At 36.0% G+C, this 27720-nt stretch overlaps 1 protein-coding gene and 1 long non-coding RNA gene across 2 annotated transcripts; both read right to left on the reverse strand.

Annotated features, from left to right (window-relative positions):
• On the reverse strand, positions 1 to 27720 carry LOC110611367 (probable CoA ligase CCL12). The gene is made up of 14 exons (XM_021751655.2): positions 27362 to 27720; positions 26528 to 26657; positions 26158 to 26414; positions 25649 to 25850; positions 24860 to 24900; positions 14340 to 14468; positions 14123 to 14196; positions 13796 to 14016; positions 2280 to 2374; positions 1984 to 2200; positions 1555 to 1680; positions 821 to 919; positions 494 to 700; positions 1 to 389 (listed from the first exon to the last, which is right to left on the reverse strand). The coding sequence occupies exons 1-14, from the start codon at positions 27631 to 27633 to the stop codon at positions 276 to 278; spliced, it is 2184 nt and encodes a 727-aa protein (XP_021607347.1). The 5' UTR covers positions 27634 to 27720; the 3' UTR covers positions 1 to 275.
• On the reverse strand, positions 14575 to 16228 carry LOC122723228. The gene is made up of 2 exons (XR_006350180.1): positions 15059 to 16228; positions 14575 to 14969 (listed from the first exon to the last, which is right to left on the reverse strand). It is a non-coding gene; the product is annotated as an uncharacterized LOC122723228 (long non-coding RNA).

Genomic DNA, 27720 nt, shown 5'->3' on the forward strand with positions numbered 1-27720 from the left:
TAAAAAAAAAGGGTATTTTTTGGCTTTATTCACCTTCAAAGGAAATCCTAGCTTTGCCACCACTCATTATAATAAAACACAAAAGCTGGCAAGGTAATTAATTCCTGTTGGGGAAAGATAACTTACCAAAGTTTGAAGTGGTAAAACTATTTATTCCAGTTATGATGGATGGGCATCAACAAAGCTCATAGTCAGCAAAGAATTATTACATCACAAGGATTGTAATAAAAATTTCAGATGTCTTCTTACATGAAATACACAACTTCTTCAAATCACTAGATTTTACTATGAAGTGATAGCTCATGCTTCATTTGATCCCTCAATACTCTCCTTAATAACTTGTTAGAAGCAGTTCGAGGAAACTCGGGGATAATCTTAACAAAGCTCACCTGTCGTCCAAGATCACAAAAAAGCAAAATTGAATTCTAATTTAAACTAATGAAAATTGACCTCAGGATTCATTCACATGAGGATATGAATAAAACATTCAAACCTTGAACAAAGGATTGAGATTGCTTTGGATGGCTTTGGAGAATTTCATTTTCAACTCGTCTGGTTCACTAGCGTATCCCTTCTTTAGAACTACAAAAATTACTAGGAGTTCCGGACCGCCATCTTTTGGTGCTATACTAATTGCAGCAGTTTCCATGATGCTTTCATCGGCTCCATCACAAACACGCTCAATTTCAACAGAACTTGTCTGCATAGCAAGTGTGATTTCAAATTCTTAAGCTTCATAAAATTAGACCAAGTACACTCATGTAATAAAAAAGATGGAAGTGTATCAATGAGCATGCAATGTCCATAGAGAATGGTATACCTTAATGCCACCGAGATTCATGGTGTCATCAGCTCTCCCCTGCACAATGAAATAGCCTCCAACAGTTCTCTTAAGGATGTCTCCGTGTCTCCTGAGTTGCTGCAAATACATGTGCAAAAATCAGAAGTTGAAAAATTAGGGCAGTTTAATTAATTACTTCAAAACATTTCCTTAGATACAGTGATTGGATAATCCTCCAACTACCGCTAAACTAAATATTGAAGCGCAAGAGGGAGATTAAACAGAATAATCTGAAATTCAAGGAAGATTTTATTCAGAGCTAATCAATGGCTTGGATACAATTCATGCATCTGGGCAGGACAAGGAGAAGAAATATCAACAATTATGTGGCTCAATTGACCTGCTATATGAATGAAATAAGCTTTGTCTGCAAATTATTTCATAGCCTAAACCTGAAAAATTGGATGCTTATAATTTTAAACATATTAAAGTATAACAAGCCTGTTAACTGGCCAACAGGTCTAGAAGATAATCAACACCAAAAAGGCGGTTTAATTTTTTTTACGAGAAAAAGAAGAGATAGATTTCAGAAGAGAATGCAAGGATGCATGCCGTATTATCTGGAAAAAAATAAGATCATGAAATGTCTAAGACAACTAATACATATGGACTGGATATTACGAATGATATGCTTTATGTGTAGAATGTTGATATAAAAAGTAACCAAATAAAATAGCAAATTCATGTTGAAAGAATGACAAATAGAAGCATACCATTCCCTTGAACATTGGCATTCCCTTGAAGTACACTTTGTAATGGTCAGCATTCAGCAACCTTTCACTTGCACCAAAGTATAGAGGGAATAAACCCACTTCACCAACACAAGGTTGGTCATCAGGCTGCCACATAGAACAAAGAAAACAAATATATGCATATAGAAATATAAATCTATTGAAATATATAAAATGCAAACTTTTATTTTTGTGTTTTTTGGGGTTATAGATCTAGCATTGGGTTATAACAAATGAACCCCAGTTTTTTGGGCTAATACATTTGCATTATAAAAATGAAAATCCCTGCACTATCATGCACCACAAAACTGACACTACCATCACAGACAAAAGCCACTTCTTTATTAAAATCATTTAATGATGGGTCAAAATAATGGACTTAGACTCTGTTTAGCATTAAACTATCCTTACATAAGGAACTTCATTTTCGTCAAGGATAACAAAGCCCGTTGTCATTGACGCAGTGCTGAAGGCTCCAAAAGCTTGCGGCTGAAGTGGACATCCTTGGATATACGATGATGCAAGTTCTGTGCCTCCACAACATTCAATAATAGGCTTGTAATAAGCTCTTGAAGAAAGCCAAAGGTCATCATCAACATTGGAAGATTCTCCAGTGGAACAGAAGGATCTGCATACACATTTTTCATTAATTTTTTCTTTGGAGTATATGCAAATATTGTCGTTTTCAAGTTCAAGAAAAAGACTACTTTATCTTCGTCCAATCTAAGCCTTCCATGCAGTTGGTACTCTTCCAAGCTTTCACTAAACTTGGAACTGTCCCCAAAATAGTAACTCCAGCATCCTGAACAAATGTAACAGAGGAACTATAAGTGTGTGATTGAATAGGACATGTTAACACTTCTACTGCAAAATGGATTACAGTTCCACAGTGTTCATTATTTCATTACTCACACAGGAAATCCTTATGCTAAAAAGACACGAAATACCTTTCTATGTTCCTTTTGATAGATTTCAGAACACAACTTTCTACTTTCAGAAATCCTTATGCTAAAAAGACACAGATACCTTTCTATGTTCCTTTTAATAGATTTCGGAACACAACTTTCTGCTTTCAGAAAATCCAACAAGCACTCGTCTAGTTTTCACCAGCAAAGCAAACAAATTGGAAGGCATTTATGAAATCAGTGATAACCACAGGTTTTTCAAGTGCTAACCAAGTTTTTAATTTCAAATATCTGAATTAATAAACGAGCTGAATATGCTTTTGAACTAGTTCATTCAGATATTTGGAGACCATGTCTTGTTGGATCCAAAACTGGGTTAAGATATTTCATTACTTTTATGGATAATTTTTTTCGAATGATTTGGATTTATTTTATGAAAAATTGCTCTGAGGTGTTTTCCTACTTTTCTGTATTTCTGCTGAAATTAAGGCTTAATTTAATATTTCTGTGAATATTTTGAGGAGTGATAATGCCAAAGAATACATGTTAGAACCATTCAAGGCTTATATGAATCAATATGGTTTCCCCATCAGTCCTCATGTATTAATACACCTTCTTAAAATGGAGTAGTTGAAAAAAAAAAGAATAAGCATCTCCTTTAAACTACTCGTACCTTGTTGTTTCACATGAAAATTCCTAAGCAATTTTAAGTTGATGCTATCTCCACGGCATATTTTCTCATCAATCGCATGCCATCTACGGTCCTTAATGATAATATTCCTTACAATATTCTCTTTCTTAATAAGCCATTATTTCCTTTATAGCCACAGATGTTTGCAGTATTTGCTATGTTCGTAATGTACAACCTCATGTTATAAATTGGATCCTAAAGACTTAAAGTGTGCCTTTTGGGGTACTCTTGCCTTAAGATGGTGTATCAATGTTATTCTCCAAAACTTAATAGATATTTAGTCTCAACTGTTATGATTTTTATCAAGAAAGCACCATTTTTTCTACAATACTCACCTCTATGAGTCAGGGGGAGGAGGATGAGTGGCTTATTTATAAATTCACATTAAAGAGTGGGGTTTCCTCTAGTACTTCTTCTCCTGCTCAGTCTGATGATGTTAGACATGCCAATGCTCATGTTTCTACTCCAGTCAAACCACTAGTTGTTCAAGTTTATTCTCAAAGACAAACACCTAGTCTGATGATGTTAGACATGCCAATGCTCATGTTTCTACTCCAGTCAAACCACTAGTTGTTCAAGTTTATTCTCAAAGACAAACACCTGATGATACATGTCCTGCACCTCCCCATCAATCTTCATAAAATAAGTGTCAGTGGAAATCTATTTACTCTATTGTCAATTTTGTTTTCTATGACCACTTATCTCCCTCGTCTAGCTCTTTAATTATCTGCCTAGATTCTATTTCCATACCTAAAACAATTAAAGAGGCTTTGTCTCATTCTAGTTGGCATAATGCAATGCTTGAGGAGATAAAAACTTTGAATGATAATCATACATGAGATCTAGTAGAGTTGCCTTCGGGCAACAAAGTTGCGCGTTGCAAATGGGTTTTTTCCATCAAAGTCAATCCAAATGACTTTGTGGCTCGACTCAAGGCCCAACTTATAGCTAAAGGATATGCGCACTTATGGAGTGGATTATTTAGATGCTTTCTCTCCTATGGCCAAAATTACTTTTATTCATTTATTTATCTCTACAGTTGCCTCTTAGCGTTGGCCTTTATATCAGTTGGATATCAATAATGTCTTTCTCATAGTGATTTCCAAGAAGAAGTATATATGGAGTAACCACCTGGTTTTATTACTCAGAGGGAGTATGAGAGAATCTGCCATCAGAAGAAATCTTTGTATGGGTTGAAGCAAAGTCCTCGTGCCTGGTTTGGCCAGTTCAGTGAGATAGTTCAAGAGTTTGAGTTGAAAATGAGCAAGTGTAATCATTCTGCCTTTTACAAACAATTAGAAGTTGGTATTATTCTTCTTGTTGTATATGTTGATAATATTGTTATTATAGGAAATAATTATGCAAATTGTTGAATTCCACATCGGTTGTGGAAAGGGGTAATGTGCCCCTTATGTGGGCCATAGGCACTCCTCCCCCTTGAGCTAGCTTTTGGGGTGAGTTAGACCTGACTCAAATTTAACATGGTATCAGAGCCTTCCCATCCGATGTTGGGCCTCCTATAAATATGCCACGCACCAGTAAAATTCTGAGCGTGAGGAGGTGTGTTGAATTCCACATCAGTTGTGGAAAGGAGTAATGTGCCTCTTATATGGGCCATAGACACTCCTCCCCCTTGAGCTAGTTTTTGGGGTGAGTTAGGCCTGACCCAAATTTAACACAAGTAAAGTCTTGCAATACACCGGTGTTCCTAATGTATATCTTGCAAAAGATGATAGTGACCCCTTTAACAACCTAGAGAGACACAAGATGTTAGCCGGAAAATTAAATTATCTCACAGTAATAACTCAACGAGATATTATCTTTGCAGTAAGTGTTACGAGCCAGTTTATATCTATACCGACAATCAAATATTGGGTAACTCTAGAACATATATTATGTTATTTGAAAAGGACTCTTGGATTAGGTATACTATATAGTTCTCATGGGCACGCTCGCACTGAGTGTTTCTTGGATGCTGATTAGGCTGAATCTAGAAGTGATGGAAGGTCTACTATAGGCTACTATGTGTTTGTTGGAAAAATCCTAGTGTCTTAAAAAAGTAAAAAACAAAGTATATGAAGAATTATAAAGTATAAAATACTCTTTCTTTCTATTATTTCACTATTTAATAAAATACTCTTTCTTTCTATTATTTCACTATTTAATTACGACTAAAAGAGGAAGTAAATAATCAAATAATTACAGAGATAATTAAAGATCCTAATTTATGCCTAGAATCCATAATCAAATCAAATCATATCACTAGAAATCAGTAAATAAGTCAACACTCCTCAAGTTAGCGCATAGATGTCGCACGTGCCCAACTTGCAAATCAGATTATGGTAGTAAACACATCCGCAAGCTGCCTGGTAGAAGTCATACAAACTAAGGTCAAAACACTGTCTGTTAATTTTTCTTTAGTGGAGTGCCGATAAATCTCAATGTGTTTCATTCACTCATATTGAACTGAATTTTGTGCTATACTGATGGCAAATTTATTATCACAATACAAAATTATCTTGTCTCTCTCAGGCAACCTCAGCTCTTCTAATAACTTCTGCAACCACAAAAGTTCACACACATCTTGGGTCATTACTCTGTATTCTACTTCAGCACTTGACCAAGCAACAACACTTTATTTTTTGCTCCTCCAGGTGACAAGGTTCCCTCCCATAATTGTGCAATAGCCAGAGGTTGATCTTCTATCATCGAGAGATCCTGTCTAATCTATATCTGTAAAGAATTTTAGGAAAATTTAGAGAATTCTTGTATTTCACTCTTAATCCTTACAATTGGTTTTCATGACTATTTATACACAGAATTATATCTAAACAGAAAGCAAATAATCAAATAATAATTACAGGGATGATTAAGGATCCTAATCAAATCAAATCATATCCCTATAATCAGTTAGGATCAGCAAATAAGTCAACACTCCCCCTCAAGTTGGTGCAAAGATATCGCACATGCCCAACTTGCAAATCAGATTATGGTAGATCTTGTTGTTGAGCCCTTTAGTAAACACATCTGCAAGTTGCCCAGTAGAAGTCACATGAACTAGGCTCAAGACACCGTCTGTTAATTTTTCTTTAATGAAGTGCCGATCAATTTCAATGTACTTCGTCTAGTCATGTTGGACTGGATTTTGTGCTATACTTATAGCAGCTTTACTGTCACAATACAAAGTTATCTTGTCTCTCTCGGGCAACCTCAACTCTCTCAATAACTTCTGCAACTATAAGAGTTCACACACACCTTAGGCCATTGTTCTGTATTCTGCTTTAGCACTTGACTGAGCAACAACACTTTGCTTTTTGCTCCTCCAGGTGACAAGGTTCTCTCCCACAACTGTGCAGTAGCCAGAGGTAGATCTCCTGTCATCGAGAGATCCTGCCCAATCTGTATCTGTAAAAGCTTCAACTCGGAAGTGACCATGTTTGGAGTAAAGAAGCACTTTCCCTGGCGCAGACTTTAGGTATCTCAAGATGCGAAGTACAGCCTGCATATGAGTCTCACGAGGATTATGCATGAATTGCCTGACTAAACTAACAGCATAGATTATATTCGGTCGAGTGTGAGAGATAAATCAATCTTTCTACCAATCTCTGGTATTTTTCAATGGGAGATTCTGCTGGTTTACACTCCATCATACTAGTTTCTTCCAAAAGATCCATAATGTACTTTCTTTAGGAGATGAAAATTTCTTTTTCTGATCTAGCCGCCTCGATACCTAGGAAATATTGCAGTTTTCCTAGATCTTTGATTTCAAATTCCTGAGCCAACAACCTCTTTAGTTTAGCCATTTCCTCTTTGTCATCACCTGTCACCATCTGTCACCACTATATCATCAACATACACAATAAGAAGGGTGATCTTACCCTTGTGATGTTTAATAAACAGAGTGTGATTAGCATTGCTTTGTTGATAACCAAAGGACATCATAGCTCTGCTAAACCTGTCAAACCAAGCTCTGGGATATTGTTTTAGCCCATATAAAGCATTTTTTAACCAGCACACCTTTTCTTGTGTCTTCTCATCAGCGAACCCAGGAGAAATTTCATGAACACTTCTTCCTCTAAATCTCCATGGAGGAAAGCATGCTTCACATCAAACTGTTGCAAGTCCCAGTCCAAGTTGGCTTCACAAGATATCAGAACTCTGATTGAGTTCATTTTTGCAACTGGGGCAAATGTCTCTTGGTAATCCACTCCATAGGTTTGGGTGAATCCTTTAGCAACCAATCTATCCTTAAATCGTTCAATTGTGCCATCAGCTTTGTGTTTCACTATGAACACCCATTTACAGCCAACGAGTTTTTTCCCAGGTGAGAGAGTGACAAGCTCCCAGATCTCATTTTTAGCCAATGCTTTCATCTCTTCAATCATTGCTTTCTTCTATTTAGGATCTGCAAGAACTTTCTTCCAATCCTGTGAAATAGACATAAAGAAAATAGACAAGGCAAAGGCTCTATAGGAAGGAGATAAGGATTCATAAGAAACAAAGTTAGAAATAGGGTGTTTAATACAAGATCTGACCCTTTTTTTTCTTTGTGCAATAGGTTTATCAAAGTCATTGAAGTATTCAAGAGTTGTGGGTAACTCACCAGAAGAAAGAGTTGTGGATAACTCACCGGAAGAAGATTCTTGACTGGGTAACTCACCAAGAGAAGATTCTTGACTCTGAGTAGACTGCATAATGGCTTCTGTTGCCTTATCTCTCCTTGAATACCTTCTCAAATCTGACTTGTCCAAACGACTAATTCTCTCTCCCTGATTGGATATCTCCCCCTGTCTACTAGTACTCAAACTTTCTAGTTGAACCATATCATTCAGAATCACAGAATTCGAAATCACTTCTTCTTACTCATTATTCTCCCCCTGAAGAGGTGAGTGGGTGGTACTAAAGTAGGGTTCAGTTTCTCGGAAAGTAACATCCATACTGACTATGTATTTCCTAGAGGGAGGATGATAACACTTGTATCCCTTCTGTGTTGGAGAATACCCAACAAACACACATTTAAGGGCCTTGGGATCCAATTTCCCTGCAGTCCTAGTATGGACAAAGCAAACACACCCAAATACTTTTGGTGGAACAACGTATGAATTCTTCCCTTGTAGAACCGCCAAAGGATGCCTATTTTTCCTCTGAGCAAACGCCATTTTGAGCACTAGTAGAAGGACAACTAGTCTGTTGTACCATCCCATTACTCTCCAAATAAGCAGAAAATCTACTATCCATGTATTCTCTTCCATTGTCAGTTCTCAAAATTTTCACCTTAGTATCAAATTGAGTACAAACCATCTTATGAAAGGATTGAAAACAAGAAAAAACATCACTTTTAGCTCTAATCAAATAGACCCAAGTCATTCGAGTGCAACAATCGATAAAGGTGACAAACCATCGATTACCAGACAAGGAGACAGTTTGAGTAGGCCCCCAAACATCAGAATGAATAGTCGCAAACGGAATTTGACTTTTATTATGACTCAAAGGATAGGATGTTCTAGTGTGTTTAATATACTCACAAGCATCACAAAATAGAGAATCAAACTGAGTTCTAGCAAACAAATTAGGATAAAGTTTTTCTAAGGCAAAAAATGATGGATGCCCTAACCGTCTGTGCCACTGTATTATTTCCTTATTGACATCCTTATTTTCTCCAAAACAGGCTTGAGTTATCGAAGAACCTGGATCACCCTCCAACATATATAAGTCATCATGCAGTTTACCATTGCCAATCCTCTTTCCTGTGCGAAGATCATGAATAACACAATAATCAGGAAAGAATTCAAGTTTACAATTAAGGGCATTGGTGATAGCATTGACAAATAAAAGGTTGACAGAAAAGTGGGAACATGAAGGACAGATGATAATTTAATGTTGGATGTGCAAATAATAGAATCTGTTCCGGATATGGGAGTAAACGAGTCATCAGCATTTCTGACATTATCTTTGGTTAGAGAAGGAAAATAATTGAGAAAGCCTTTAGAAGAGCCTGTCATGTGTCTATTCGCACCAAAATCGATAATCCATGGAACATTATTAAGAGATGGAGCATTACCTGACTTTACTAAGTTAGATGTGGCACCAGAGGACGAGTAATCAGAGTTAGGAATCGAGACCCTTTTACCTTCTACTATGGTAAAGATTTATGAACCGTGAAAGAATAGGAGGTACCCAAGGTTGTACACACAAGAGAGCCCAATCGATTCACCAAAAGACCGAGTAGCGGCACGGCAAGGCCGTAAAGATGGTCGGAATCGTCGCCGGAGTGATCGAAGCGGCGAAGCAGCGTTAGGCGATTGGTCATGCGCTAGGAAGGGGAGTCGCGTGAGCCTCACGTGCGGGCTTTTATGGCGTCGGAGCAGGGCGATCAGCCAGCGACAGTCCTAGTGCCGGCGGTGAGAGGAGGAAAGATTCCTAGATGGGTTAGCACCAAAAAATGTAGATCTAGGGTTTTAAAACCCTAAAGAGGAAAAAAATGAATTTGAACTCTAAAATCAGGAAAAAGCTCTGATACCATGAAGAATTTAGGAAAAATTTAGAGAATTCTTGTATTTCACTCTTAATCTTTACAATTGGTTTTCATGACTATTTATACACAAAGAATTATATCTAAACAGGAAGCAAATAATCAAATAATAATTACAGAGATAATTAAGGATCCTAATCAAATCAAATCATATCCCTAGAATCAGTTAGGATCAATAAATAAGTCAACAATCTGTAAAAACTTCAACTCGAAGGTGACCATGTTTTGAGTAAAGAAACCCTTTCCCTGGCGCAGACTTTAGATATCTCAAGATGCAAAAGGCAGTCTGCATATGAGTCTCACGAGGGTCATACATGAATTGACTGACTAAGCTAACAACATAGACTATATCTGGCCGAGTGTGTGAGAGATAAATCAACCTCTTTGCCAATCTCTGGTATCTTTTAATATCCACGAACTCACCAGTTCCTGCTTGCATCTTATGATTATTTTCAATGGGAAATTCTTTTAATATCCACGAACTCACCAGTTCCTGCTTGCATCTTATGATTACTTTCAATGGAAAATTCTACTGGTGTACGCCCCAACATACCATTTTTTTAAAAAAAATCCAGACTATACTTTCTTTGGGAGATAAATATCACTTTTTCTGATCTGGCCACCTCAATACCTAAGAAATATTGAAGCTTTCCTAGATTTTTAATTTCAAATTCTTGAGCCAATAACCTTTTTAGTTGAGCCATTTCCTCTTTGTCATCACCTGTCACCATTATATCATCAACATACACAATAAGAAGGATGATCATACCCTTGTGATGTTTAATAAACAGTGTATAATCAACATTATTCTGTTGCTAACTAAAAGACATTATGGCTCTAATAAACCTATCAAACCAAGCTCTGAGAGATCGTTTTAGCCCATACAAAGCCTTTTTTAATTTGTATATCTTTTCTTATGTCTTCTCATAAGCAAATTCAGGAGGGATCTCCATGAATACCTTTTCCTTTAATCTCCATGAAGGAATGCATTTTTCACATTAAACTGCTATAGGCGACCAACAGAAGGATCGCTTGATAAGCAAGCAACCACCAACTCCCAGCTTCACGTTAGGCAGAGCAAGCCTACACTAGGTGAACAACCATTTGAAGAAAAGGCCACATCGAATTAGGGACTCCAAAAATGAATAGAATTGGATGTCCTTTGGTTCGGCTAATCCATCATTAATGGTCACCTAGAGGCGTATTTCCAATTCAAGTTGGTCGCATAAGATAAAGGACTCTCATTGAGTTTATTTTTGCAACTAGAGCAAATGACTCTTGATAATCTAGTCTATAGGTTTAGGTAAAACCTTTAGCAACTAATCTGACCTTAAACCATTCAATTGTGACATCAGCTTTGTACTTCAGTGTGAATACCCACTTACAGCCAATTAGTTTCTTCTCAGATGGGAGAGAGACAAGCTCCCATATCTCATTTTTTGCTAGTGTTTTCATCTCTTCGATCATTGCTCCCTTTCATTTAGGATCTTTGAGAGCTTTCTTAGGAAATAGATAGGACAAAAGCTATATAGGAAGGAGATAAGGAACCATAACAAACAAAGTTAGATAACGGATGATTGATATAAGATCTTACTCCTTTTCTATGAGAAATGGGTATATCTAAATCATTAGGAGCTAGAGATAACTCACTAGGAGAATTTGAGGATGATTCTTAGCATGGTATAGACTGCTCAATGGCTTTATCTGTCTTTTCTTTTCTTGAATACGTCTTCAAATTTGATCTATCAAGTCACCTAACATTAATATCCTTCCCCTGAACGTGACTCTCTTTCTCTCCATGACTATCAATATCCTTCCCCTGAAATTGACTCTTTTCCTCCTTATGACTATCAAGAAGTATAGAATCAAGGATCATGTCTTCCTGTTTCTCATTCTCCCCTGAAGAGATGGAGATGCAAGAAAATATAGCTCAAATTCCCTGAAAGTGACATTCATACTCACAAAATACTTCCTAGAAGGAGAGTGATAATACTTGTATTCTTTTTGTGTAGGAGAATATCCAACAAACACACATTTAGAGCTCTAGGTTCAATTTCCTAACATTCTTTGTATGAACAAGGCAGACACAATCAAAAACCTTTGGAGGAACAATATAGAAAGTTTTACCTTGCAGAACCTCTTAAGGACTCTTATAGTCAAGCACTTTCAGAGGCACCTGATTAATAAAATAGGCTGCTGAAAGAAATGCATCTCCCAATATGATTTTGGCATATTCATGGTGAACATAAGGATCTACCAACTTCTAATAAGTGCTTATTTGTCCTTTCTGCAACCTTATTCCGTGCACTAGTGTAAACACAACTAGTTTGGTTATTATCCCATTGGTCTCAAGATAATTTTGGAATCCTTTCTGTATACATATCATCTTGTGAAAAGACTTGAAACAAGAAAACACTTTTTTTTTCCAACAAATAGATCCAAGTTAATATGATACAATACTCACAATAAAGGTAACAAACCATCTATTACCATATAAAGACACATATTGTGTGGGACCCCATACATAGAGTGAATGGTCATAAAAGAAACAGTACTTTAATTGTTATTCAAAGGATAAGAGTTCCTTGTATGTTTGACAAATTCACAATCATCACAATATAAGGAATTAACCTCAGCTTGTCTAAACAATTTGGGATATAATCGCTCTAAAATGAAAAAATGAAGGATGTCCTAATCTCATGTGCCATTGGATTATTTCCTTAGTGACATCCTTATTCGTACTTAGAGGAGCTTGATCTGAATCAATACCTGGTTTGCCATCCAAAACATACAAGTCATCTTCCAGCCTACCAGTACCAATCTTCTTCCCGGTTTGTAAGTCCCAGAAGATACAATGAATGGAAAAGAATTCCACTTTACAATTGAGAGAATTAGTGAGAGCACTAATAGATAACAAATTAACAGAAAAACCGGATAAATGAAGGACAGAGGAGAGAGAGATATTTAGAGTATAATTACCAAAACTGTGCCAGCTATGGGAGTATAGGAGCCTTCAGCTATTTGAACATGATCTTGTCTTGTCTTAGACATAGAGAGTAGGTAAGAAAAATTTTGAGAGCTTGTTATATGTTTATTTTCCCCAGAATCTATAACCCACTCACAAGAATTAATTTTAGCAAGAGAGGCAATACTTGACTTTGACCAAGACAAGAGACAAGAGACCAGAGAGAGCAGTGGTAGTGGATATCTCTCCAAAAGATTCTAATAGAGAGAAGAGATCCATTACAAGAAAAAACTAGGCAGATGTAGTCAGGATCTGATGAGAAGGTGACCGAAAAAAGAATCAGCAGGAAAAGGTGACCAGCAGAGGCGAAACGCACTTCACATGCCAGTGCGTGAACAGTACCCGAAAACTTTGAATCAGTGCGTGGGATCATGCTCAGCGGCGGATGTCAGCAGGCTTCTGGGAATGGCCGATCGGCGCTTGGGCTACCTCCTGGAGTGGGCAGTGTCACGAGAGAGAAATACTAGTGTTGAAAAGGAGAGTACTCACCTCCACAAAGAGAGAGCACTATCTCTCATACCGCGAAGAATTATAGACTTTTTCTTTTTCGTATTTTACTCTTTATAGAATATAAGCTATTTAGAGGATTATTTATATATAAAGAATTATAACTAAAAAAATAAATAATTAAATAATTTTAAAAATATAAAAAATTATAATTAAAAAAAACAAATAATTAAATAATTTCAAAAATAATTAAGATCCTAATTTATATTTAAAATTTATAATCAGATTAAATTATATCATTAAAAATCAATAAATAAGTCAACCATATGATATCATTGATTCATAGAATAAAAAACAGACAATTTTCTTCCATTCAATTTTGATTTTACAGATCCAAATAAATATAATTTAGGAATGTAAATGTGATGCTAAAATGGTTGGAGCGGAAGAAAATATACATATAGCTGAACCCATGCTTTGGACTAAGCTTTGGTTCAAACAAAATGATTAGTCTTAAAAAAATTTTGATTTTTCTCAAAAGCAACAGATTCATGTGTGAAGACTACAGATTTGATGTGACAACATTACATTATCACAGTACAAAATAGTAACAAAGATATTACCTGAACAAATTTTCCAAACTCACGGCCAATAGGAGACCCATGAAAGAGAGCAAGTGTTGCGCCATTTAGGAAGCATGAGTAAAGTAAAATTGGTCCCATAACCCATCCTAAATTTGTGGGCCAGCAGTAAACATCACCAACTTGAATATCAATGTGAGCCCAAGCATCACTAGCAGATCGAATTGGAGAAAGTTGGGTCCATAATATAGCTTTTGGTTCTCCTATTTTGGACCATTCGATAAGCTAGATTATCAATTGTTCTCAGCAAAGATGAAGTGCAGTTGTGGTTATGTGCATGAGAAATAAGAATAATAATAATAATTCTACCTGTGGTTCCAGATGAAAAGAGTATATTAGTGATAGCATCTACTGGTTGACAAATGGGAGAATAATAATTTGGTCTGCAAGAAAGGGAATCAACTTGGATTGAAATGTAAGTATGCGAGAAATTAGGTGGAAAAATTTCAATGTTGATGACATTAAAAGATGAACTTTCTATTGTAGCAGTAATTATACTAGTATAAAATCGAGGTGCAAACATTACCTTAGAAAGTGATTGACACTAGAGAGAAAATCTTTCCATGATAGGTCCTGATGTCTTAATTGAACATCTACATCACTCCCAATCACAGGGAGCACAATGGCTTTATGTGGAGCAGCCTCTACTACACGGCTGCAAAGAGGGAGAAAAAACTATAGTCATAATGATGCTAGTGGTGTGCTAAAAATATAACATACTTCATAAATTTAACAGCAAAGTACGCTTAAAAATTTAAAGAAAAAAAAAAAAAGAGTTCAGCATGCTAGTTTAGACTTCTGTCTATGCAAGAGGAAGCACCTAAACATGATAGCCAATACCTGGAATATCATTACAATAGAGAAGCAGCTTTGAAAAGGTGGTTAACTAAGTTTATAGAAAGCATTTCAGGCCTAATTTGAGCAAAATGAAATCCAGAGCTCCCTCAGTTTCAGAATACATTTCAGGGTACCATTTCTAGCAAAATGCATCTACTCCAACAAGGGCTACTATAAGGTAAAGATGGTCACTTAATTAAATATTTCAGGCACTCACCTCACCTCAACCCTACTGTTCTAGGAATGGAATACAGGAGATTGACGGCCATTGCGACACCTTCACTTAATCTTGGTTGGGGCTGGATCAGGGCTCCTTTAGCTTCTTGTGCCAACCCAATTTATGTGTTACTTCCAAAACAATTCTCTATTCAATCAACAAAAATATACAAAATCCTAAGCTATTCAAACCTTTTGATATACTTTAATGACTCCACTATTTGTCAGTAACAAAACTGAAATTTGTTCAACTTCCAATAGTGGCTCCCCACTGCTGTCTGGAATTTATCATTTGTTCCAACCCCAAGCCCACCCTGCCTTATCACATGAAAACATGCATTCAGGTTGTTCAGATATCTGCAAGGGGAGAAACGAGTGTATTTCTTATGAAATACATTTTACAAAATATTTCCCAAGAACACAACTAGGCTTTCTCATCCCCAATGCCCTTTTCACAAGTGTAAGCTGTAAAAAACTGCATTAAAACATCACCTTTGGCTTAGGGTGAAAATTCAGCATACTGCATGTCATTATTCTTAATGTAGCTAAACAGTTAGGACTTCAAAGAAATCAATTCAGTTGAGTAGCCATGCTAAGTATTTGGCAAATGTTAAAAGCATTTAAAAATATTTAAGGAATGTAATAGAACAAAATGGTAAAAGGGAATTGTGTATTTTCTTTACTAAGTAAGAGTGTTTATATACAGATTACAATGTCTTATTAAGGAAACTAATTATTTTCCTAAACGTTCTCTATCAATCAATTAGTCCCATAATTGTGCAATCTACTCTAATTAATACAGATTGTATTCCCACTATAACACTCCCCTCAAGCCGGAGCATAGATATTTATCATATCAACTTATTATAAAAATATTCTATTCTAGGCTCATTCAATGCCTTAGCGAGTATATCACCCAGTTGCTCTCCTGCTTTCATATAACTTTGCTCTCATGTTTTCACATAACCGATAGAAATTAGATTTTCTTTAATTTTCTCATGGATAAAATGGCAGTCAATTTCAATGTACTTAGTCCGTTCATAATATACTGGATTAGAGGCGATGTGAAGAACAAGCTGATTATCACACCAAAGTTTTGCGGGTGATGCAAGATCCATACCAACTTCTTTCAACAGATGATCTCATAAGTGGATTAAGTCATGACCCTGTATTCGGACTCGGCATTGGATCTAAATACCACATTCTGCTTCTTACTTTTTCAAGATACAAGGTTTCCTCCAACAAATACACAATAACCTCTAGAGTACGCCCAATCAGCATCCGAAAAGCACTCAATGGTAGTACGCCCATATCACTGTAGAGTACACTAAGTCCAGAAGTTCCTTTTAGATAACATAAAATTTATTCTAGATACTAAGTCCAGAAGTTCCTTTTAGATAACATAAAATTTATTCTAGATCAGTCCAATGTTTTACTGTATATGCAGACATAAACTGGCTCACAATACTTACTGCAAAAGCAATATATAGCTAAGGCATCACTGTAAGGTAATTCAGCTTTCCAACCAACTTTCTGTACCTCTCTGGGTCACCATAGGGGTCTTTATCGTCTTTCGTAAGACATACACTAGGGATCATTGGTGTGTTGCAGGGTTTAGTTTCCAACTTTCCAGTTTCTTCAAGCAAGTCAATGACATACTTTCTTTGAGACAGGAAAATTCCTCTTTTACTACTCAAAACTTCTACTCCCCAAGAAATACTTAAACTGACCCAAGTCTTTAATATGAAAACTTGCATGCAATAAGGAATTGAGAGAAGAGATCCCTGCATAATCATTTTCTATAATGACAATGTTATAAACACATACAATGAGGAGAATAATACCATTATCTGAATGTCTATAAAAGACTGAGTGATCACATTTACTTTCTTTTAACCCAAATTCTTAAACAACTTTACTAAACTTGTCAAACCAAGCACGAGGACTCTTCTTCAAACCATACAAGGATTTCTTCAAATGGTATACTTTTCTATACTCCTCTTGAGTAACAAACCCTGGTGGTTGCTCCATATACACCTCTTATTGGAGGTTACTATACAAAAAGGCATTCTTGATATCGAGTTGGTATAAAGGCCAATGCTGGAAAGCAGCTAAGAAAATGAATAAGCAAACCGAGGTCATTTGACCACAGGAGAGAAAGTGTCAGAATAGTCAATTGCATAGGTTTATGCATATCCTTTAGTGACAAGATGTGCCTTACGTCTTGCTACATAACTATCTGGATTGACTTTAATGACAAACACTCATTTATGGCCTATAACCTTCTTGCCATTGGATAAATCCATGAGTTCCCAAGTATGATTATCGTCTAGAGTCTTGATCTCCTCAAGCATTGCATCACGCCACCTAAAATGGTTTAGGGACTCTTTGATTGTTTTAGATAAGAAAATAGAATCTAGAAACGCAATTAAGGAGGTAGAAGAAGGATACAAATGATCATAAGATAAAAAGTTAGCAACAAAACAGATAGACTTACACTGTCGTTTACTTTTACGAAGACTAATTGGGAAGGTCAAGGTCATTCGGTGGTAGATCTAATGGCAAAGAAGTTTTTGGTGCAGGACATGTATTATTGGGTATTGGTCTTCTTGTTGACCAATATAAAAGATTCCTAATTATGAGGATTTGGAACTTTGGGATTCTAATTAGGCTTGATTATAGGAATTTTATTCTTATTGTAAATATTCCTAATTTAGGTTAATTCTTGGTGTATAAATACTCAAACTTTATAAAGATTAATTCAATCAGAATAGAATAAAAAATTCCTCTCGAATTCTTCATGGTATAAGAGCCTAGTTCTCAGATCTGAGCTTGGTGGTTTAAAATTTTTTGGCAGCTTCTTGGGTCTCAAATCAGTCATCCCTAGATCACCCATTTAGGGTGAGTTGTTTGTGTCACCACCCCTACCAATCAAAATCACAGTCCAAGATCGGCATCCTGTCCAAGTCCGGCGACCAGAGGAAGCGTGTGTAGCCCACACATGCCTTCCCCTCTCTTCGCTCCGATGCCATGCGCCGGCTTGTGTCCTTTTCCGGTGAGATCCAGTGGCTCAGTCTCCTCTTCTGGCGTCAATTCGGCCTGAGTATTGTAGCCTTGGATGATGTTTTGAGGTTTAGTACTCCGTTTAAGGTGATTAATCTTAGTAGCTTTGGATTCGGCTTTAGCTACTGTTTGGGTGTTCTGCCACTTGGGAATTCTGTCTCTTGATCTACTAATTCCATTGGTCTTTTAAATTTATTCCGGTGGTTTTTCTAGCAGTGATTCTTTCCAGCAGACTCGTCTTCGAGTTGCGCCTTTGATCTGCCTTATTTTCCACTTCTTTTTGATAGAAAAAGTTTGTTTTTTTTCAAATGGCACTAACTTGTGTGGGTAATGTAAAAACTTTTGATAATACTTTTGTTTCGTCTCTTGGTTCTGCTCCATGGATTATTGATTCTAGTGCAAATAAATATATGATGGGCTCCTCTGAAGGTTTCCTTAATTATCTTCCATATCGACAAAAAGACACTATTAGAATCGCAAATGATTCTTCCACTTCTATCTCTGAAACCGATTCTATTGTTTATACTCCAAATATCAAACTATCCTCTGTTCTTCATATTCGTCATTTCTCTGTTAATCTTTTATCCGTTAGTGCTCTCACCAAAGCACTTAATTGTAAAATTAAATTTTTTCCTGACTATTGTATTATTTAGGACCTTCAAACTGGGAAGAGAATTGGCAACGGTAGACTACATGATGGTTATATCTGTTGAAAGGGAATCTGAGTTTGAATTCACCTTGGGCTCTCTTTGGAAGAAATCGAGATGTCAACCAAAAAATCATACAGTGGCATCGACAGTTAGGACATTCATCCTTCTTTGTTTTAGAGAAACTTTATTCTAATGTATTTTTCAAGGCTTAGTGTGACTCTTTAATTTGTGAAGCTTGTGAGTATGCTAAGTATACAATAACCTCTTATCCCTCAAGTAACAATAGGAGTATGATCCCTTTTTTGACCATCCATTCTGATATTTGGGAACCTACTCAAACGATCTCACTATCTGATAATCGTTGGTTTCTTGCTTTTATTAATTGTTGCACTCATATAACTTGGGCGTATTTAATAAAGGCAAAGAGTGATGTGTTTTATTGCTTTTAATTTTTTCATAAATGTTACCATCCTCCATCTAGATTGTGTTACAAATGTTATCATCCTCCATCTAGAAAATACTTTGTCAATATAGATGTTATGTTTAGAGAGACTGAATCTTATTTCAGTACTACCTTATCACCTCTTCAGGTGAAGGACAATAAGAGAGAAGAAGTGATGCCTAGTCCTATAACTCTAGAATGTTTTACTCTAGAGAAGACTACTATACAGGGGGAGACTATTGGTGATCAGGAGACTACTATACAGTGGAGATTATTGGTAACCAAATTGGGCATTTAGATAAACCAGATTTAAGAAGATACTCAAAAAGACAAAACAGAAGCAGAAAAAGCCATTATGCAGCCTACTCAGTGTAATGAATCTTTCTCTTCTCCATCTGGTGAGTCATCCCTAAACCTTGAGCCCATTGATGATCTAGATAAACCAATTACTCAAAGAAAAGGAGTTAGGTCTTGCACAAAGCACTCTATTTCTAACTTTCTCTCTTATGATTCTTTGTCTTCATCCTATAGAACTTTTGCCTTGTCTATTTCCCTCTGTGTCTGTCCCACAAGATTGGAAGGAAGCTCTCAAATATTCTACTTGGAAGGGAGCAATAATTAAAAAACTGAAAGTCTTGGCTAAATATGAGACCTGAGAGTTGATGTCTTTTCCACCTGAAAAAAAAACCAGTTAGTTGCAAATGGGTGTTCACTGTGAAACACAAAGCAGATGGATCAATTAAAAGATTCAAGGCTAGACTAGTTGCCAAGGATACACTTAAATCTATGAAGTGGATTATCAAGAGACGTTTTGCCCCTATTGCCAAAATAAACTCAATCAGAGTATTGCTATCTTACGCTGTCAATCTTGACTGGGATCTACAGCAATTTAATGTGAAAAATGCATTTCTCCACAGAGACTTGAAGGAGAAAGTATATATAAAAATCTCTCCTGAATTTGCTGACAAAAAGATATAAGGAAAAGTGTGCAGGCTAAAGAAGGCTTTATCTAGGTTCAAGCAGTCACCTAGAGCTTGGTTTAATCGATTCAGCAGAGCTATGATTTTTTTTACTATCAACAAAGCAATGCTGGCCATACCCTATTTATCAGACATTACAAGGGTAAAATTACTCTTCTCATAGTCTATGTTGATGATATAGTAATGACAGTGGATGACATTGAAGAGATGACTCGGTTGAAAAAGCTTTTGGCTCAGGAGTTTGAAATTACAGATCTAGAAAAATTGCAATATTTCATGGGAATCGAGGTTGCCAGATCAAAGAAGAGAATCTTTATTTCTCAGAGAAAATATATTTTGTATCTTTTGGAAGAAATTGATATGTTAGGTTTTAAACCAATAGAAACTCCCATTGAGAGCAATCACAAGCTATAAGCAGGGATTAGTGAATCAGTGGATATTGGCAGATATCAGAGGTTGGTTGGCAAACTGATTTATCTTTCCCATACTCGACCAGATATAATATATGCAGTCAGCTTAATCAATCAGTTTATGCATGATCCTCGTAAGCCCCACATGAAAGCTGTTTTTCGCATTTTACGATACTTGAAGTCTGCTCCTAGAAAAAGTCTCTTATTCTCTAAATACAGTTATCTCGAAATACACGTATTCACAGATGCAAATTGGGCTGGATTCTTTGATGATAGGATGTCGACTAGTGGTTACTGCACACTTGTGGGAGGAAACCTTGTCACTTAGAAGCAAAAAGTAAAGTGTTATTGCTCAATCAAGTGCTGAGGCGAAATATAGAGCAATAGCACAAGGTGTTCGTGAATTTCTATAGTTATATAGATTGTTGGAGGAATTGAAACTGTTAGAGAGGGACAAACTCCTCTTATACTGTGATAACAAAGCTGTCATCAGTATAGCTCACCAGTTCAACATGACCGAACGAAACACGTAGAGATTGATCAACACTTCATTAAAGAGAAGTTAATAAATGGTGTCCTGAGATTAGATCATGTGACTTTTAATAAACAGCTAGCTGATATATTTAACAAAGGGCTCAGCAACTAGACCTATCACAACTTGATTTGCAAGTTGGGCATATGTGATATCTATACACTAACTTGAGGGGGAGTGTTGACTAACATAAAAGATTCTTAATTAAAAAGATTTGGATCATTAGGATCTTAATTAGGCTTGATTACAGAAATTTCATTCTTATTGTAAATATTCCTAATTTAGGTTGATTGTTAGTGTATAAATACTCAAACCTTGAAAAGATCAATTCAATCATAATAGAATAAAAATTCCTCTCAAATTCTTCACTCCTAGAGTAAACTTGAACCACTGGTAGTTTGATAGAAGGCAAAGTGCCAGAAGAAACCTCTTCAATGGATAGTGGAGGAGAAGATAAACTACTAGAGATCCCATTCTCTCCTATAGATGAGCCACTCATTTTCCTCTCCCTGGCCGATAGATGGCGATGCTCCAAAAAGAAATGGAATTTGCTCAGAAAAGACCACATCAATCAAGACCAAATATTTATTGAGGTTTGGAAAATAACACCTATACTTCTTCTGAAGTCGAGAATATCCCAAAAAGATACACTTTAAAGTTTTAAGATCAAGCTTAGTCACATGAAATCGAACATCCCAAACATAGCAAGTACTGCAAAAAATGTGTGGTTCTAATGGAAACATTGACTTATTGGGAAAGAGTATGCCATATGAAGTACTACCGTTAAGAACCGAGGAAGGCATGCCATTGATGAGAAAGCACGAGGTAACACGCATTTGGAATAACAAGGCTCGAGCAGTCTCAAGAAGATGTCTATTCTTCCTTTCAGCAACTCCATTTTGAGCAGGTGTATCCACACAAGACGACTGGTGAAGAATACTATGTTGAGTCATATAAGTCTGAAATGAGCCTAACATGTATTCTCTAGCATTGTTGATTCACAAAATATGCACAGAAATATAAAATCGAGTTTTGATTTCAGTACAAAAAATAGAGAAATGAGAAAAAATTTCAGAACAATGTTTCATAAAATAAATCCAAGTCATTCTAAAAAAATCATCTACAAAGGTGATAAAATATCTGAACCCAGCCGTAGGCTCAACAATACAAGGCCCCCAAATATTTGAATGAATTAATTCAAGAGTAGACTAAGCTCATTTATTGATTTTAAGACTTAAAGAGGTTTGATGATGTTTGGTAAAATGACATGGCTCACACTCCACTGAAGATACATCATGAAGTTGAGGATATAACTTCTTCAAAACTAGTAAGGATGGATGTCCCAACCGACAATGTACTTCTAGCGGAGAAATGACAATGGAACAAGCAATTGAACAGGCACCCACTTATCTAAAATGTAGAAGCCTCCATATACATGTCCTTTACCAATAATTTGTTTTTTCATAAGATCCTAAAAGAAATAGTAATCAGAAAAGAATGAAACACAACAATTGAGGTCTTTGGTAAGTTTACTCGTAGAGATTAAGTTAAAGGCAAAATTGAATAAACTTAGCACGAAAGTTACGGTAATAGAAGAAGTAGGCTTCACAATCCCAAAATCCTCAACATTATACGTTGATCCATCAGTTATGGTAACAGGGAAGGATGCTTTATGTGAACGAAAATTAGCAGAAGTACGAGGATTACTTGTTATGTGATCCGTGGCACCAGAATTAATGATTCATTTATGTGAGGAGGAGATAAGATAAGTTTTACTTATTTCAAAACTAGCAGTTACTGGAGTTGACCCTTTCAATAGATCCTGATACTGAGCATATTCCTCAATTGAGATGGAGACAATATTCTCAGACGAAGAGCTGGCTGCGGAAACAGTAGTAGTCTTGTGATTCTTGTTTTGTAATTTCTTACAGTTTCTTTTCATATGGTCAGGTTCCTTATAGTAGTAACACACAATTTCACTTGAATCACTATTTTGGATTGTATCTTCATTCTTATTAGTATTTTTCTTACCCGCATCACTCTCTCCCACTCCTTTGACAATTAAAACATTAGATTGTTGAGCAGGAAGATTTTCCACTCGAAGTAATCCGCTAAAGACTTCCTAAAGAGAGGGAAGCTCAGAACTTGAAACTTGAAAGAATATGAGATTTGGCAGTCTCATATTCTGGAGGGAGACTACCCAAAAAACTCATAATGGACATTTGTTCTCTCTGAGTTTGTTGTTTCTTAACATTAGCACTAAAGGACAACAAAACATTCAACTCTAATACAGTTTCTTGAATTCTATGAAGTGAGTAATGAGAGACTTTCCCCCTTTATCAGTAGGATAAATGGATTGTCACACATCATAAATTCGGGATATGTTCCCTTTGCCATAATACAAAAACAAACAGTCCATTAGTTCTTTCACCATTTCACAATGATCGACTAAACTAGCAACATCACTATCAATTGAATTTGTAATTTGTGAGAACAAATGGGCATCATCCCTAAGTGGCTAAGCCAAGCTTGTTTTAGTATTATCAGCGGGGATCTTCAGTTAAATGATTATCTTTTTCAGCACTTCACAAATAAATTTTAATTTTTCGACTCCACTCTAAATAATTAGCCCCTTTCAACTTATGCTCAGTAATTTTAGTGGGTGTGGAAATAATTTCAGTGACATGGGTTTTACTATCAGAAACCATTTCAAGTAATAATATGCTTTAAAAACACTTTGTCGAATGATAAAAGCACCAAAACAGTCCTCACACAATATTGGAGGAAAGAAACAGAACCTGAAAAGCTCCAACAGAAGAGAAACCCGACGTTAGTAAGGTCTAATGACAATAATGACTCCAGAGACTGGCTGAAAATGACGAGGCGATCTCAAAAGTGGAACCGGAGAATCGTTGGAGGTGCGACGCGTGTTCACACGCCGACGTGTGAAGAACAAGCTAAAAAAAATGGCACGTGGAGACCACTCGCCGACAATCTGATCACCGGTCTTTGGGGAGAGGCCAGAAACTCTATTGCGCTGCTTTCTAGGACAGTGGTGAGACGAAACAATCACCTAGACCGGTGATTCAAAGGAGAACAGTATCCCAAACCCAAAAGAAATAACAGATAAGGCGCAGTTTGGTAAGAAGGAATTATGTATTTTCTCTATTGACCAGTGGTATTTATAAACAGATTATAAGGCCTCGTTAAGGAAACTAATTATTCTCCTAAACATCGTCTATCAATCAATTAGTCTTATAATTGTGCAATCTACTCTAATTAATACGGATTGTATTCACACAATAACAAGGAAAAATTACTACTTAGTCCTATAGTATGAAGAAACTCACTAGTTGGTCCCTTAATTTTAAAAAATATATTAAAAAGTCTTTAATGTTTTAAAAAGTCTACTAGTTAGTCCCTCCATTAATTTTAGTCGTTAAGTATTTTACTATTTAGTCCCTATAATTTTAAAAAACTTATTAATTGGTCCCTCAAGTTTTTAAAAAATCTACTAATTAGTCCCTCTGTATCATGGGCATTTTTTACTTTTTTACAATACTTAACGGCTAAAATTAACGGAGAGACTAACCATTAGATTTTTTAAAACGTCAGGGATATTTTAATACATTTTTCAAAACTGAGAGATCCACTAGTGAGTTTTCCCATAATATAGGGACTAAGTAGTAATTTTCTAAATATTAATTTCTTTTATGCACTTAAAATAAGGATGCAGGTATAAAGATGACTTGCGTAACACACTATGTAGTTGATTCAAGACAGTCACACATGAATAATATGCATCATTAAACAAAACTTTTGCAAATAACAGTTACGATCCACCTTCAAGATCTCAGATTAGTTTGATATGGAAGGTTTCTCACATAACCAGTAAGAATATTAAAAATTGGTTTACCTGTACAAAGGAAATTTTCGACCTCCTCTGAGTATATAATCCTGAAAACAGATCAAGTTAGGTGTTACAGCCACAAAAAAAAAAAAAAAAAAAAAAAAAAAAAAAAAAGAAGGGATAGGAAGAGAGGACAGAAATGAAAATACAAACATAACATATGTATTGTCAACTCAATTATACAAATTGAAAGGAGAAGCACCCCCAAATGCTAATTTATTCAATTCTTGACTTCCATTGCAGAAATTGTAAACAGTTCACATTAAGGACTCAGAAAGCAGATTTCTCTTTTGCAATTGAACATAAAGTACGTACATTATTATTTAGGGATATATACACCAAAAACCTTCAAATTTAGGATTGTTAAAAATCAAATCACATGATTTAAAACAGTATGAATTTAGAGCAATCCAGCAATGAAGTAAGAAAAGTTTCAGAAAGAACAAATCAGAAATTTGGCAAACAAAGAAAAGGGGAAACTACCCATAAAAGCAGAGACAATATGGGAATATGAAACTTGAGTAATAATACAGAAAAAACAGAATAGCTCAAACCACTTCCTCACGCTTGCAATCAGCTCAAGCCAATTAAAAGCTTTAACGGGAAAAAAAAAAAGGACAACAAAAACAAATCTTGACCACAAAGTATTACCCTTATCAAGAGTGGAAAAAAAAAATACACATCTGCAGCACAAAAGAAGCTCACAAAATAAACATATTATTGGACCAACTAAATTGAAATACCTTGGCAATTCCACAGTTCTCTTGCTTACAAGATGTGAAAACCAAAAATTACCTGAGTAAAGATAGCCTTAGCGTTGGAAATGCGTAAACGAGCAGCAATTTCCTTGGCTGCAAAGCTGTCAGCTATAGATACAACAACAAATCCTGCTAATACAATGGCTAGATATATTACAACAGCATTGACTGTCATTGGCATGTCAATAGCAATGGCATCACCCTTTGTAAATGTTGCATCCAAAGCATTAGCGACCAACCTGAAACTCAAATTTTATATACAAGTTTTGCTTAAGGATTCCCTTTCATCACACTTTTACAGGCCATATAGACTACTTATAGGCTTTAAACTTCTTCCCAATTATCATTTTCAAAAAGATAATACTTTTCTATAATCATTATAAAAAAGGAACATCACGAATCAGACACCCAGTTTTCAGCTGATGTGAAAGAAATCACTTATGATTCGGTTTCTTTTCTCCAATCAAAACCAAAGAATAGAGCAGCTCATCACAAACATGATATGAAAAACTTAAGCAAGAACAGTATAAGTACATGAAGCATTACATTACTTGTTCCCGAAGTTCTTTTAATGTCAAATGATTCACTTTGGAGTTATCACTTTCATCTCTCCATACGATAGCCACACTGTCATCATTCTTTCTAGGATGACTTGCAGGATGCAAACAGCATTCGGCAATATTTAGAACTGAACCTGGTAGCCAATTCCCTCCCTGTTTTGATTTGTTGGAGGTGTCAAGAATACACTTGGGAACTTCATGAAATACAATCGAGAGCTCTCTTAGAATAAGAGACCAATAAACCTGGAATCATTTGCATACACTAGATTAAGTAGGAAATGCAACTTACAAATAATAACTCTTCTTTTAACATGACATGATCTAGAAGGATATGTACGCATGAAATAGATCCTTACCTCAGGATGCTGAACAGTGTATTTCTGAAAGAGGCTAAAACTTGTTATTGGATCCTTGTATGAAGCGCCTAAGTACTTAGGACCATGAATTTCCATTACACGTCCTAAGTTTGTATATTTTGATTGAGAGCTGACATATAGAAAGCATTTGAAATATTCAATCAGCTGGGAGAAGATAAGAAGTGTTTTACTTTCTTATCAAGAAACTATGAAATTTCAGGGGATAATAATCAATTTTTTGACCGTTAACTATAAAAAAGACTCTCAAGCCACTATGTAATGTCAAACTCTGCAGCTACTTATAGCAAGTACCAACAGTAAGTTCAAAGCGTATTTGGTAGCAGATGAATAACAGTTATATAATTAGATCAACGTTACTTGCAAAGAAGATTAGAGATACACAGTAGTATTGAACATCAACGGCTCAAGTCAAGCTCAAAAGGTAAGATTTTATCCTAAACTATGTGATTTCAGCAAAAAATAACCTATCCTTCCATTTCCATTTCATCATGTTCAGAACACTTTCCATCAAATTAAATTTGCCATTCCAATTTGAATCCTAAATCAGTTCCCCATCACATTAAATGAATTAAAGTAAAAGGGCATGCAAATTGGAGGAAAAAAAAAAAAGGAATTTCCAACACAACTTGTTTAGGCATCTTCCAAATTCTAATAACCAAAGCAAAAATAGCGACGGTAGGGATAAATTCAAGAACAAGATAATTATTTGGAATACCATAAAAGCTTCAGCTAAAGGGAAAAAATAAATAAATAAAATCAATCAAAGCTCAAAAAAAATAACAAAAACACAGCAGAGAGAAAGAGGAATATTACAGAGAAGGAAACCAATAAAGAGGAGGTCCATTAATGGAGGCATCCCAACGAGCATAGACAGAGTAATAGATCAATTGGTGCAACTTATGTGGATGGCACGGCAATAGCATTCTCTTCGCCACCACCTTTCGCCAAACCTCTCTGGAGTCTGAGCATTTTGCTTCACCTATGATTTGTTTGAGGATTTTTTGAAAATCTACAGCCTCCTCCATGGACAACCCTGCATTGACTATGTCACTAACTCCAACATTAGCTATGGTTTTCTTCTCCATTGCTCTCTCTCGCTCTCTGCTCTCTCTCGCTCTCTGCTCTCTCTCAGACTCTCAGCCCCGATGGCGCATGAGAGTTTTGGTAGCGGT

This window comes from Manihot esculenta, chromosome 3, assembly GCF_001659605.2.
Source record: "Manihot esculenta cultivar AM560-2 chromosome 3, M.esculenta_v8, whole genome shotgun sequence".
Taxonomy (NCBI): domain Eukaryota; kingdom Viridiplantae; phylum Streptophyta; class Magnoliopsida; order Malpighiales; family Euphorbiaceae; genus Manihot; species Manihot esculenta.